At 58.1% G+C, this 13,516-nt stretch overlaps 5 protein-coding genes across 5 annotated transcripts; 4 read left to right on the top strand and 1 right to left on the bottom strand.

The window, feature by feature from the left end:
- Positions 1–1,577: 1,577 nt before the first annotated feature.
- SLS55_003240 (uncharacterized protein) lies at positions 1,578–3,062 on the bottom strand (the record flags this gene model as incomplete). The annotated part of the gene is made up of 1 exon (XM_066774718.1): positions 1,578–3,062. One exon carries the CDS (start codon positions 3,060–3,062, stop codon positions 1,578–1,580), a length of 1,485 nt encoding a protein of 494 aa, XP_066634837.1.
- A 1,011-nt stretch (positions 3,063–4,073) lies between these two features.
- Positions 4,074–5,408, top strand: SLS55_003239 (uncharacterized protein; the record flags this gene model as incomplete). The annotated part of the gene is made up of 2 exons (XM_066774717.1): positions 4,074–4,115; positions 4,194–5,408. The coding sequence occupies 2 exons, from the start codon at positions 4,074–4,076 to the stop codon at positions 5,406–5,408; spliced, it is 1,257 nt and encodes a 418-aa protein (XP_066634836.1).
- A 652-nt stretch (positions 5,409–6,060) lies between these two features.
- On the top strand, positions 6,061–6,795 carry SLS55_003238 (uncharacterized protein; the record flags this gene model as incomplete). The annotated part of the gene is made up of 1 exon (XM_066774716.1): positions 6,061–6,795. The coding sequence occupies one exon, from the start codon at positions 6,061–6,063 to the stop codon at positions 6,793–6,795; it is 735 nt and encodes a 244-aa protein (XP_066634835.1).
- A 2,319-nt stretch (positions 6,796–9,114) lies between these two features.
- Positions 9,115–10,595, top strand: SLS55_003237 (uncharacterized protein; the record flags this gene model as incomplete). Its single annotated transcript, XM_066774715.1, has 5 exons — positions 9,115–9,214; positions 9,262–9,541; positions 9,632–9,713; positions 9,756–9,869; positions 9,948–10,595. 5 exons carry the CDS (start codon positions 9,115–9,117, stop codon positions 10,593–10,595), a joined length of 1,224 nt encoding a protein of 407 aa, XP_066634834.1.
- A 778-nt stretch (positions 10,596–11,373) lies between these two features.
- SLS55_003236 (uncharacterized protein) lies at positions 11,374–13,032 on the top strand (the record flags this gene model as incomplete). Its single annotated transcript, XM_066774714.1, has 3 exons — positions 11,374–11,535; positions 11,602–12,086; positions 12,165–13,032. 3 exons carry the CDS (start codon positions 11,374–11,376, stop codon positions 13,030–13,032), a joined length of 1,515 nt encoding a protein of 504 aa, XP_066634833.1.
- Positions 13,033–13,516: the final 484 nt, after the last annotated feature.

The following is a 13,516-nucleotide window of genomic DNA, read 5'->3' as shown; positions in this document are numbered from 1 at the left end:
CGGGAGGAGTTTTATGTTTGCCACGACGAGTTGGTGCACAGCTCGGATGACCCAGGTAGACAAAGGCGTGCGGAAGTGCTTGACGGGGCGTTTTGTCCAGCTGCTGGCTGACCACTCATGGGATATCCGAACGTGGGGCGCGCCCGGTCAAAAGGTCAATTTTGTAGTCGGTCAACCATGGCACGGGACGGCGGAGAGCATCGAACCAATGGAAAGACGGCAAATTATGAGTCGACTGCGGCTGTGTTATTCACGCGGACCGGCCCGCGTACAACTGGCGCCCATTTCTTGGGGTGATGATGTAGCGCGTTGTATCGGTCACTTGCCGTGACGCATCCACGTTTTCACCAGACAATGGCCTTCTTTGTATCCGCTGTCACCTTACTACCCGAAAATGACTGCTGGTGATTTCGTGCTCGAATGTTGGCCACCGGGCTCTGTGCCATCAAGTGTTGGCAAGGCACCTGCATGCTGACGATGCACACTGTGAGCGGCCTGAGCATTGCTAACAGTGGCAGATACGCAATGAATGAAGCAGCGACAAGAGGAAGATAAATGGGCGTCTTTTGAGCGAAGTGGTGAAATTGACGTAGCTTGTGGGCCAGCAACGAGATGTCCTGCGCGTCACCGCGGATCGGGGAGGACCCTGGTCTCTGTCTGTTGTCGCATACTAGCCTGACACCTACCACTCGCGAAAACAACGAAAATTGAGCTTGAAGAAACAGAAGTGAGATAAGTCATAATGAAATCGGAAGGCTCAGAACCATTGTCATACAAAAGTTGGCAAAGAGCCGCGATGTCCAGCGTGGTCAAAACTGACACGAGCAGGCAGTACGCGCATTCGATTCCACCTGGGCTGAATCTCTCCTGCACTTATGCCGTTCTTGTCTCATCTACTCCCTCTCCCGCTCGCCGTTTGCCTCAGCGTGGTCCAGTGTTGTTGGAAAGCGCGCTTTGACGGGCGAAATCGCCATCCGAAAACGCGCCACCTCACTCCACGGTTCTGGCTCACATGAGTTGTGCCGCTCATCCACGGTCGGCCGTTGCGAATGCACCTCCGCTCAAATCTGCGCAGAGATCCCTCCCCCGCTCTTACCAGAACTGCCGCTGCACCACGGCATCTCCTCACATTGTGGTGCACCGTCCTCCCGCCGAAAACCTTTTCGGAACAATTCTACATCTTTTTATCAATAATACGGCTTCACCCTACATTGACAACAAACATGAGGTTTCTGAGACGCGGAAATGGACAAAGGACAACAAACGGTGAGAGGTGGATGCGGGAATTCACGCAGCTTGTCTCAGATAGTTTGACGGCATTCTAAAGCACATCTATGAAGAACGATGAGTGCACAAAAGACGACGGCGGATGGCGTGCCCTACCAGTCGGCCTCAGGCCGTGCCCCGAGGCGGGCATGCTGCTACAGGGGCGTTGACGTCACTCTGGAACAGCGCACCCCGGCTGCTGGCAGGCGCCAGCAGCCCTGAGCCAGGAACCAGCAAGACCATGAAAACGGCAATGTAAATACACAAATATACTCCAAATCAGAAGACCGCCAAACGGCTACGGGGCGCCCTCAATCGTCCATTTCCGCCTCCTCTTCCCATTCTTCCTCCTCGACTTCATCTTCATCATGTACCATCGAGCCAAGCCCATCCGTCTCCGCCCCGATCAATGGCGCCCTCTCGCCCTCCTTCCGCGCGAAATGGCTCCCCACGCTGATCGCCAGGGTGCTCAGGCCATGCACCATCGTCGAGCCGAGCACTATAAAGCATACGACGGGCCAAACAACAAGTGTGGCCAGCTGCCGCTGGGTAGGAAGGCTGTCGTCGCCGGTCGGCGGGTACGGCAGCGGCTGCGAGGTGCCGGTCTCGAGCTGGGCGCGGGCCTCAAGGGCGAGGAAGAGGGCGCCCACGCCCATGGGGCCGAAGTGGCCCGCGAACAGGGCTTCGCGATAGGTCTGTAAGTCCGGGATGAACGGCTTCGCCGCGAGGACAGCGGGGAGGCGGCGGAGGAGCAGAATGCCGACGAGGAGGGCGAGGAGGCGGCCAGGGCCAAGAGAGACGGAGGATCTGATGGTGGAGGGTAGGGAGGACGAGGAGAACTCGGCCCAGGGAATGCTGGCGCCGAAGAGGACGAACATAGCGCTGTTCAGTATCAGGTCGATAATGTGCGGCAGCCGCGTCTGGGCGATCTGGCGCCGGAACCAGCCGTCGTGGTTGAAGCCGACGCCGGCGCTGAAGGCGAGCAGGAAGTCGTCGGTGCCCAGCGTCGCCGCCACGCCCGTGCAGAAGACGGCAGCGAGCAGGTAGAAGACAAGGTAGGACGCACGCCCGATGAAGTCGCGTGCGTGCACGAAGCGGAGCATACGGTTGGCAGCAAACCCCAAGGCGACGCCCAACACTACACCAAATAGGCACTGCCACAAGATGGTGATGAGGAACCATTCCTTGATCGCTTCGCCGGCCGTTGCGCTCATCAGCGCAAAGATCCCGACGTACAGGAAGGGGAAGGAGGCGCCGTCGTTGCAGCCGCTCTCGGCCGACAGCAACCGCCGCAGGCGCTTAGGCACGCGCGTCGAAAACTGCGAGTTAGACAGCACCGAGGCGGCCAGCACGGGATCGGTAGGAGTCATGCAGGCAGAGATGATGAGGGCGACGACGAAGTCGACCCCGATCAGCGCCCAGATGAGGACGGCGCACACGAGCCAGCCGAACACCATGACCGGCCCGACCAGCACGAGCACGCTCTGCCAGTTGCCCCGCGGACCGAAGCTGAAGAAGCCCGGCGGCAGCTCGATGCCGGTGGAGAAGACCTGGATGCCGAGGATCAGGCGCGTCAGCTCTTGCATGTGCAGGTCGTCCATGCCCCAGTGCTGCGGGTACAGGACGCCAGCGCCACGCGGGCCGAAGATGATACCGAAGAGCGTGGCCAGCGGCGGCTCCGACAGGTGCAGGCGGTTGCGGATGAAGAGCGAGAAGAGGGCGTAGACGATGAGGAAGGAGGACAGCACGATGTAAGTCAGGTGCGGTGCTGTCGGTTCTAGCTGGGACCACGCCATGGCTGCGGCGATCAGAGCTGCAAGGGAGAAGGAACGATGCAGGTACGGAAGTATTCTGGGCGAAGCGACTGGCTCGGCGGTGCGCTGACGATGATGGAGGCGCGCGACGGCTTGGACTTGAGGACGAGGAGTTGAGAGAGCTGGCACGGTGCGAGCGGCCCTGTCCACCGATGGATTGTGGGGAGGTATTTTGTTGACGGCTGAACCTAAAGCCAGGTACGGCGGCGCCATTGATGATGACGCAGTTCACGGCTGCATCCCGGCCGCGCTAGTTCGACCACTGTTCTCGATACCACCGCTAACCTCTTCTGTCCCAGAATTCCCATCATCTTCACCATGCTGGACGTCCGTGATATTATTAGGCGTGGGATGGAAGACAGTTTTGTGAATGTCGTCAGCGGTCGGGTGCGTCGCGCAAATATCTAGAGCGGGCGGCCACCAAATTCCCGCGCCCCACTTTACTTAATCTGGAAGGTTTGACGTCCAACGACACTTCATCGCAATACAATGGCCAAGTAGTGGAAAATGAGCCTGTCGTGCATCTACCAAATGTTAGCGATGGTTCCTCTCCCCCGTGAAGTTTCACGCGTGGATTGAAAATCAACGGGAAGCAGGTGTGAGAGGACAGGCCGGATCAGGAAACCCCCATGGAGTTTTGATGAAGTGGGAATGACACAAACTACTTTGCACAGAACGGCTATCGTACTTCTCACTGAACGTGGCGTTGACCTTCTCCGCTCTAAACATCGGCAACACGTTGCGTCACAGGAAGCGCGCATTTAACGCGATTCGGCACTTGCCTCGCCAATCTGCGTTGTGAGAGTTAAACGTCCTACCGGGGCGCGACTTCCAAATCCGCCAAGGCCACATCTCCCGGTTCCATCGGCTTCCGACGCTCTGCCGACCTATGTATGCATTCACAGCTCGCTGCACCTGCTATAAAGATCTGCGCCGGAGCTCTTCTCTCAATCCTCCTCACCGCTCTGACCGTCGCATCGCTGCTCAACCACCATGCGAAGCTCACTGACGGACGATCCGCCCGAGTCACCCAACGTAAGCTTCCGACTACCTTTTCGTCCACAGCTTGAGATAACCTTGCAGATAGTTTCCGACTACTGATATCTCGTCCAGGCGGTTCCGACCGAAGAGCTCGTCGCCACCCTCAGCGGCAAATGGGGCGACGACAAGCTCAAGTGGCTGCCACCTTCAAGCCACCATTATGTCCTTGACATAGAGCACTGGCCTCGCCGTCTTCTGAAGGCTATGCACGCTCTTGCCGAGCGCACTCACACGTTTGCAGACCGTGACTACGTCATGGACCGCCTCCACTTGATAATTCTCGAGTTCCATCTTAAAGAGGCGTTTAACGGCCGCCCGAAGCAAACCAAGGAATTTTTTGCCGAACAGCTCGCTTGGGATGCAGAGAAGTTGCTCGGCAAACTCCAGCCTGCCCTCCGTCTCGTTGATGACATTGTCAGGCTCTGTGGCCAAGATGCTACATCCCATCTCCCGCTCAACCACACTGCGCACCACAGTGCTCTGGAATGGGGTGTCAAGTTTCTCGATGTCACGGAAGAGGCTTTCAAGGAATGGGGCGAAGACGTTCGGTCCTGGTTCACAAGCGACGCCATTACGCATCCCGATACTGCTCTCCAAACAGCCGAAAAGCTTCGCGATGCCATGAACGAGGTTGCCAAGAAATGGGGCGAAGATGTGAGGCCTTGGTTCAAGCCCGATTCCACTACGCACCCCAGTATTGCTGTGGAAACGGCAGAAAAGCTTCGCGATGCCATGAACAAGTTTGCGGCTGAGAATACCAAACCAAAAGCGACCATGAAGCGCCTCGTCAACCGTGCGATGAAAAAGCGGGCACCGAACGAAGCTACTGAATCTAGCAGGGTCACTCTCGAAGGTTTCCGCGCCGCTGAGAGCGAGTACAAGCGCCATTACCTACATTCGAAGAAGCAGCCACAGAACAACGTCAAGGCTCACACCACCGGCAAGCAACAGCCCATGAAAAAGGCGACAGGTCCTGCGGATAATTCCAAGGAAAAGCGCGCCAGACCTTCCAGTAGCCAGGTCGCTTACGAGGCCAGCAACAAGCGCAAAGGATTTCCCGGTGGCAAGGCCGCTCACGAGACCAGTAACAAGCGCAAAGTGTCTTCCGGTCGCGAGGCCGCTCACGAGGCCAAGCACAAACGCACCGGCTCTCTCCATGGCGAGGCCCCTCATGAGGCCAAGTCTGACAAAGCTTTGGAAAGCCCGGCGGGCGGTCAGCTTGGCTTCGGCTCTGCTTCTCACGCCGCTCGCCAGAGGTTGGTTCACGCTCATAAGAGAGGAACGTAACGGTAGACGAGAGCCTGGCGGAGAAATTTGGAAAATTGGATCAGAAGGTGAGATCACTGAGAGCCAAAGTTCACTGGTAAGAGCCACTGACATGAAGAGTAGGCTGAACGCAAGGAGGATATCTCGCCAAACACTGGCCATCTCATCGCCTTGGATCTTCTTACTCTCCCTGCTTCCCTATGTCCGCATTCCTACGATCGAACTCTTTTGTCTGCAAAGAGACATTATCTCAGGAATGGGGAACAGCTGTGAAGTCGAATGCTCATGCAAGTAGACATGGCCCTTGATTAGACGAGAGCTTCAAGCAGTTATGGAGTACCGATTAAAGCTTTGCGATTCTTGTGACATGCCTGAGTGTATATCCGTGCAGGAGCAATGTTGACAAGTTAACGGGTAGCTTAGTTGCCCATACTGCTAGCACCATTAGTACTCTATGATGCTTCCTACTTAGCTTGAATCAACTATTACTGACTGGAATATTGACGCTTGTTCATGGTACAAAACTAAGTCTAAATCTAGTTTAGCGCTAAGTATCGCGCTACATAATCCCTGTACCCGCTCGGACATACAAAACGGTGTGATTCATCGGTTTCAACTCCATCCCAGTCATAGCCCGCACATCCACAGTCCCAATTCGATCTGACCGTAAAAGATGGCTGGCTCTCAGCGAGACGGCAGGCCCCTCGGCCCCATGGTCGAGCCCCGCCCCGCCCTCTCCCCAGACCGCAGACACTTTCAAGGCCGACACGCCATGCTGCGATCGCTCGCTCCCTCCGACGCCGACACGCTATTTCCGTTGATCAGCGGCCTCGACAACGCTTGGCTCTTCGACTACATGCCCGACGAGCCCGTCACCACCTCTACCAGAGCCCGGGAGAGTTTCGATGCCGCCATCGCCCGGAAATCCGTCTCCAAGGACCCGCTCTTCTTCGCCGTTCTCGTGGACGGCCAAGTCCTCGGCTGGCTCTCGCTGATGCGCATTGACGCCGCCAACGGTGTCGCGGAGATTGGACACGTCCTGTTCTCGCCCCCGCTGCAGCGCACGGCGGCGGCGACGGAAGCGGTCTACCTGCTCGCTCGATACGTGTTCGAAGACCTGCGGTACCGGCGGTTGGAGTGGAAGGCGAACGACCTGAACGAGGCGAGCAAGCGGGCGGCGGTGCGGTTGGGATTCGTGTGGGAGGGGCGGTTCAGAGCGCACATGGTTGCCAAGGGGCGGAGGAGGGATACGGCGTGGTTCTCGATGGTGGAAGAGGACTGGTTTGGGAATGACGGAAAAGGCGGCGCCGGAAAAGCGTTGGAAAGGTGGTTAGACGAGGCGAATTTCGATGACGATGGGAAGCAGAGGAGGAAGCTGGAGGACATCAGGAAGGATGTGATTGGCTGAGTGCATCCGTAGGCGAGACGTGGTACCACAAGATTATAGATCTGGCAGCTGTTTGTGCGCTGTAACTTCACCGACGGCATGGGACAGACGTCAGCCCTACGCTAGCGCGCTGCGGGGAGCTGCGTCGATCGCCTCGGCAAAGGGGCTGGATTGCCAGTGTTTCTTCCCACCGCCCGTTCTCGTGCGTACCGGTAATCCCGTCCGGCTCCTCCCTTTCCCTCCCTTGCCGGCCCGTGTCGCGCCCGCCGCCGCCCGTCTTCAGATGCCCGACCGCATCGCTCCCTCGTCGGTGCTGCTGCATCAACACCACCGTCCTTCCCACACCACCTCCGCGGCGCCAGTGACCCGGCCGAAACGCGACCGAACCCCGCAAAGTTGCGGCGGCACACGACACCGACCGCTCCGCGCGCCCGCCAAAACCCACATGCTCTGACTCCGACACTCGTCACGAGCAAAGAAATACGTACCTCTCTCGCGCGACCACCGCCCTCTTGAACGCACATCCGCAAGGTGTGCTCCATCACGAACAAAATCTCGCCGACCAACCCGGCGCACCCACACCACACCACACTACCACCGAGCAGCATGGCGGCCCAACCCCCCATCGTCGCCCTCCCGTCGCTCCCCCCGCTCCCCCCGCTCCAAACCGCCCTCCTCGGCCTCCTCCTCCCCGTCCTCGCCTACATCGCCCACACCCTCCACGCCCTGCTCGCCTCCCAACGCGCCGCGGCCGCCGCCCAAGCCGCCTCGACCGCCGCCCTTCTCCACGAACTGCGCGACACCGCGGCCGCCGCGCGCGACGCAACCGCCGCCGTCCGCGACACCAGCGCGACGGCAGCGGCCGGCGTCGAGAAGGAGCTCGGGCGGGCGACGCGGGCGGTGGAGAAGGTCGTGGGCGCGGTCGAGGGGTGGGAGCGGCGGTGGAGGGAGGAGAACGGCGGGGGCAGCAGCAGCAATAACGGGAACAACGGTGGCAGCAACGGGTTGGCGAACGGGCACGTGCGGAGGGATAGTGCGGGGAGCACGCGGTCGATGTATCAGCAGCAGGAGGACAATGATTTGTACAGGCGCAAGGTCGAGGCGATGGAGGGTCTGAGGCGGCTGATGGAGGCGCAGCCCGCGCCGTTGGTCGAGGATGAGGATCTGTACCGGAGGCGGGTCGAGGCGTTGGAGGGGCTGAGGAGGGTGTTGGAGATGCAGCCCGGGGTGCAGGGGTACAATGGGGTTGCGGCTGCGGCGGGGAGGAAGAAGGTGACAGTGGGGAGAAGGGGTGCTGTTGGGGGAGGGGGAGGAATGAATTTCGGGGCTGCGCTGAGTGTGAGGAGTGAGGGGAGGGCGCTGAAGAAGAAGAGGAGTGCGGAAACGTTGGGGGAGAGCTTGTTGGATTTGTGATGTGCTGGTGATGATGCGTTCATTGGTTTCACACGGAGCAGTCCCACACGCTTCTGTTCAAGTGATGGGATCAACACGACGCTTAACACTCTTTCTGGACTCCGCTTGTCGACCGTGGTCATCGACCTCTCTTCCCCTGGACGAACCGGATGTCTATCCACACCCGTGTTGCGGCTGCGCCAGGCCTACCAACATCGAAAAAGAACCCTGGCGCTTTCGAGGATTGTGACAGAAGCCGCGCACTTGCGTCTCCTCTAGCAGTCATGCTAGCCAGTCCTCCATTTTTCCTCATTACTTGACCTTCTTCGGCGGAGATACCCTCGTTTCTAGCTTTCGTGCTTTTCCTTCTATGGCACGGCCGCGTAATCTGGCGATCCGGTACTAGATACCTCGGATCACACCTTTCGCACGGACGTGGAAAAGTGGTTTGTTCTCTTAACTTTCTTGTTATTGTTTTTACCGGGTGCCTTCTGTCAAGCCCATCACCTGCAGCTTCTGTACATGTGTTTCTGTATTTCTGTACGACAATAGCGGTGCAAGCCAAAATTCGAACGTTGCTGTGACCTCTTTGCGCTTTCTACCATTGCGCACCTTTAGCTGCGAAACTCAATTTACCCCACCATTTGAATCAGGAAATCAAATGAGTAGCTTGGCGCTTCTTATCACCCGCTTCGCCACTATCTTGAATCCATTTTGCCGCTCTTACAACACCGGTGATGGTGGACTACGCGCTGGGACGCCGAGCTTCCTCCGGCCACGACATCGGACACCGATTTAAGCGATCGCCCAGTTTGCGACACCGCGGTTGAATCCTCCAGCACGCCATCGCGTGTGACCAGCTGTGAGCATTACATATGAAGGCTCTCGAACCTGTCGATAATTCCCTAGGACAACACAGTATTCGCTCTCGAGATTCATAGGGCAAACATGGAGTCCTTCAGCAGTACCGTTGCGACCTTCCTCAATCCGCAGGGACCCGATGCGCAGCCACTACCCCGCGTCTCGTTCGGAGCAGTGAACCGCTCGGGTATGCAGGGCCGGCTTCTTGCTGGCACAGCGCTGATGCTTCTCAAGGCACCTTCAAGTACCTGAAGACCTTCGGCGATGACGCGCAGCCCGGCACCAACGCCGATCCGTCGGACAACGTCGACACGCTGTGGACGATTGCGTCCTCCACCAAATTCATCACCACCATCGCGGCTCTGCAGTGCGTCGACAAAGGTCTGCTGACATTGGACGGTGACATCGGAGACATCCTGCCAGAATGGAAGGATCCCAAGATCCTGACAGGCTTTACCGAGAATGACGAGCCGGTGTTTGTGCCTGCGAAGAACACTGTTACTCTGCGGTTCGTGTGATGCTTGTCCTGAGTTCTCTCCCGTCAATTTTCTGAGGGAATCTCTGTTGATGTGAAGAGCTACAGGCGTTTGCTTTCGCACAACAGCGGCACTGCGTATGCCTTCGAAAGTGAGACCCTCCAGAAGTACCAGGAGCTGCGCGGTCCCCAGCCGCACCCAACCACAGTGGTACGTACAAACCTTCCACTTCTCCTTCTAGGTATTCTATAGATGGGAAGTCACCGACACGAGCATCTCCAGAAAGAGGCATACGAACTCTTCCTCGTCGAGGAACCCGGCACCAAATGGATGTATTCCCCCGGCATGGATTGGGCAGGCCTGATGGTACGTCCCTGTTCCCAACACCACCCCCCCTCCTCCCAAGTAGAGGAGCAACCACCAACAACAAAAAAAACCTCTCAGATCGAGCGCGTCACCAACCTCACCCTCGGCGTCTACATGCAAACCCACATCTTCACCCCGCTCTCCATCGCCCCCACCTCCATCCTCTACCACCCGGACCGCCACCCCGGTGCCCTTGCTCGGCACGCTGCGACCTTCCGCCGCGACCCGTCCGACCCCGCCGTCCTCACCGCCATCCCCGACCCCTCCAAGCCGACCGCCGACGACTTCGGCGGCGGCGGCCTCGTCGCCACCGCGCCCGCGCTGCTCGCCATCTACGCCGCCATCCTGCGCGGCGGCGAGAACATCCTGAGCGCCGCCATGGTCGACGAGATCTTCACGCCGCAGCTGGACGCGGCGAGCCGGCGGGGCCTGAAGAGCATCGAGAACGTCGATCCCGGCGCTCTGTGCGGCGTCCCCCGCGGGGCGCCGATCCAGTACGGGTTGGGCGGGCTGCTGAACCTGGAGGACGTGCCGGACGGGAGGAGGCGCAAGGGGAGCGTCGCGTGGAGCGGGATGCGGAACTTTTACTTTTGGATCGATCGGGAGGGCGGCGTGGCGGGGTTGCAGGCGATGCATCACTTGCCGTGTGGGGATGAGAAGACGGTGGAGCTGTTGGGAGAGTTTGAGCGGGCGGTTTATCGGGCGGCTGCGGGTGTGGAAGGTTGAGGGGGAAGGGTGGGGAGGGCAGAATAGTGGTTCATGTGGTGAGCGGCTTGGCTACGGGGGTAGTGGAATCTTGTGTCTGGACGTGTTCGCAGTCTTCAGGCTCGCATCTGTGTCCGGATGTCTGCTTCAACTGATCACGCAGGATGGGTTTGACGGCCAGCATAGAGCGCAGCTGGATCGGAAGCTTTTGCACCCACCATGGTTCCGCCCGATTCGGACATGGCTGGTCCGAGCTTCCTTTGGTTTGTTGTTGTTTCGTTTTCTACTTCCTCCATTCGCTTTAGTATATAGGGTGGTTGGGCTGGCGAATTAATTAACTGTCATACAACTGTGCTTGTTATTAGAACATTGGAGCATACGGTCACTCATGTGGCCCATATAAAATCAAACAAGGGTAGAAACAGATGAAAACGTTCCCGATGCGTAAGCCACTTAGGGAATGAATAAATATTGACGAGACTGAAGTGAGTCTAAGCTCCAGAAAGGCCTGGTGACAGGGCAGTGTTACCGTAGCAGGCGACTTGCCCCGAGTAGTAGCCGCGCAGTTAACACGCCCATGTCTCTCACCCGCATTCACTGCCGCAAGCACACTGAACACCGCCCACTGAGCCACCCAATTAAATGATTTAAAGCCTTGCCCTTTCGCTGCTGCCCAATCGGCAACGGAACCCGGCCGAACGTACACCCGCCATGCTGGGTATATAAATCTCCCTTACCAAGGCCCCTTCACCTTTCCTTCCTTCCTCCGACACCTCACTCACCTACAAAATCGCCAACCATGGCGAACTACCAACCCCATGAAAGCCAAACCGCCATGATCCTGGCGGTTCAAATCCCTACTCTGGCTATAATGCTACTTGTCCTCGCGGCTCGGTTCCTCGACCGTGCTTATTTCACCGGCCGCCTCCTCGCCTCGGATTGGCTCATCATCCCTGCTTCTGTATGCAAAAGTTCCTCAGTTCCAAACATGTTTATTTGCAAAGAGATACCACTTATTTAATCCTAGTTTTTCGTCGTCGCCTGCAACGCCATTCTCGTGGCAGGCCTTTCAACCGGGATGTCCTGGCATGTTTGGGACATCAAGGAGGATTGGATAATCACGGACCTGAAGCTCACCTTGGCCTACCGGCTCCTATTCGGTGCATCTGCTGCTCTCATGAAGATCTCGATCTGCCTCACCTACATGCACTTGTTTCCACAGAGCAAGGTCAACATGTGGTTTTGTCGCTGCATGATCGCGTACTGCGCCATCGCCGGGTTTATCTTCATCTTCATCACCACGTTCGCCTGTAACCCGGTCTCGGAATTCTGGAATCCATTCGGTTTACACCGTAACTGCCGGAACGAAGAGGAGATACTCATGGCAGCGGTGATACAGAAGGCCACTAGCGAGGTCGTCGTCTTCGCATGGCCGGTATACTTCATCTGGACACTCAAACTGGCACGAACAGTCCGCGTAGGACTGAGCATCTTGTTCTCTGTCGGAAGCGTGTAAGTCTTCTTCTCTCACCCTATTGTTCTGCACAGTACGACCTATGACAAAGAAAAAAGAAAATAACCCCATCCCAGCGTCTCCGCCATCGGCCTCGTCAAGATCTGGTACGTGTGGTACGCCTTCACTCACGTGGACGGTGACATTTCCTGGCACGCCGTGCGTCTCATGCTCATCGAGACTGTCGAGCTCAACCTTTGCCTCATATGCGTCTGTCTTCCGCACGTCAAGCGCATCATCAAGATGCTGTGCTGCTTCCGCCTTCGCCGTCGCGACAGGATGACTTCGGAGGTGAGGGACAACAACGCCGCCGCTGCCACCGCCGCCGATGACGCTGCCGGTGCATACCAGCACAAGACTCTCACCATCGACTTCGCCGACGTCCAGTATCCGGCACCGATCCCGCTGCGCCCTCTGGCTCGCCGCCGTTCCGACCCGTTCTCCATCTCCGACTTCACCAACGCCGACCCGCCGCTGCCCAGATCGACCACGCTCGCGTCGCTGCGCAGCGCCGGCAGCGTCACCATGCCCGACGCGCCGCGCCCTCAGCTGCGCCCGTCCTCGCCGTGGTCGTCGCCTCACTCGTACCGTCCGCGTCTCGTCGCACCGCGCATGGTCGCCCCGTCCGCCGACTTCGACGTCACTGAGACGATCCACGCCATCTACCGTTCGGGCAGCTTGTCTTCGCGCCTTACCGGTGACGTTCCGCCGCAGTCAGCACAGCAGTATGCTCCGCCGCCGCAGCATGAGTGCGTCTCGCCGCCGCAGAGCCCTCCTCAAGTGAGGCAGAAGAGGAGGACCCCGAAGCAAAAGCAGGGCTCGCCGTCGCTTCCGCGCTCGCCTGGCTCCATGAACTTGCGCAGGGAAGTGCCGCCGCCGCGGCCGCCTCCGAAGTACCGTGGTGCCAAGGCTGAGGGTGGTGGCTTGGACGATGATCGGGAATGACTATTTGCGGGCAAGATGAGCGGACGTCGTGTCGCTCGGTAGCCCGGCCAGTTGTTTTCGATATGACGGATAACGAATGGAACGAACGAACGAACGAACGCCAGGATTCATGAAACGGGGATCGAAATTTTAGAGGGATGATGCTTGCAGAGGAACAACCCAGGACATCGTTGGGACGGAGGTCTGCGCTCAGATAGGAAAGGGCTTTCAGGAAACAGGAGGGATAGAAAAGGCCCTAATAATCAAGTAGCTGCGAATTCCATCGATGAATGAATAGAAAAAGACATGGTCCATCCACTCCAGTGTTTTCTAGGTCACGACAAGACACTCACCTGAACAGACCCCTCGAACCCAATGTGAGACAGTGAGGTATACATGTCAAAAGGCTCCATCCATGAAGCCTCTCAAGAAGCCGCCGACCAAGCCCGAATTTTTGTTCATTACACAGGCACAGTCAGCTTAATGACAAAGGCATTCCGTTGCC

The sequence above is a fragment of the Diplodia seriata genome (assembly GCF_021436955.1).
Source record: "Diplodia seriata strain FDS-637 chromosome Unknown scaffold_3, whole genome shotgun sequence".
Classification (NCBI taxonomy): Eukaryota; Fungi; Ascomycota; class Dothideomycetes; order Botryosphaeriales; family Botryosphaeriaceae; genus Diplodia; species Diplodia seriata.
Note: the sequence above shows the minus strand (reverse complement) of the source record. Positions and strands in the feature narration are given on the sequence as shown.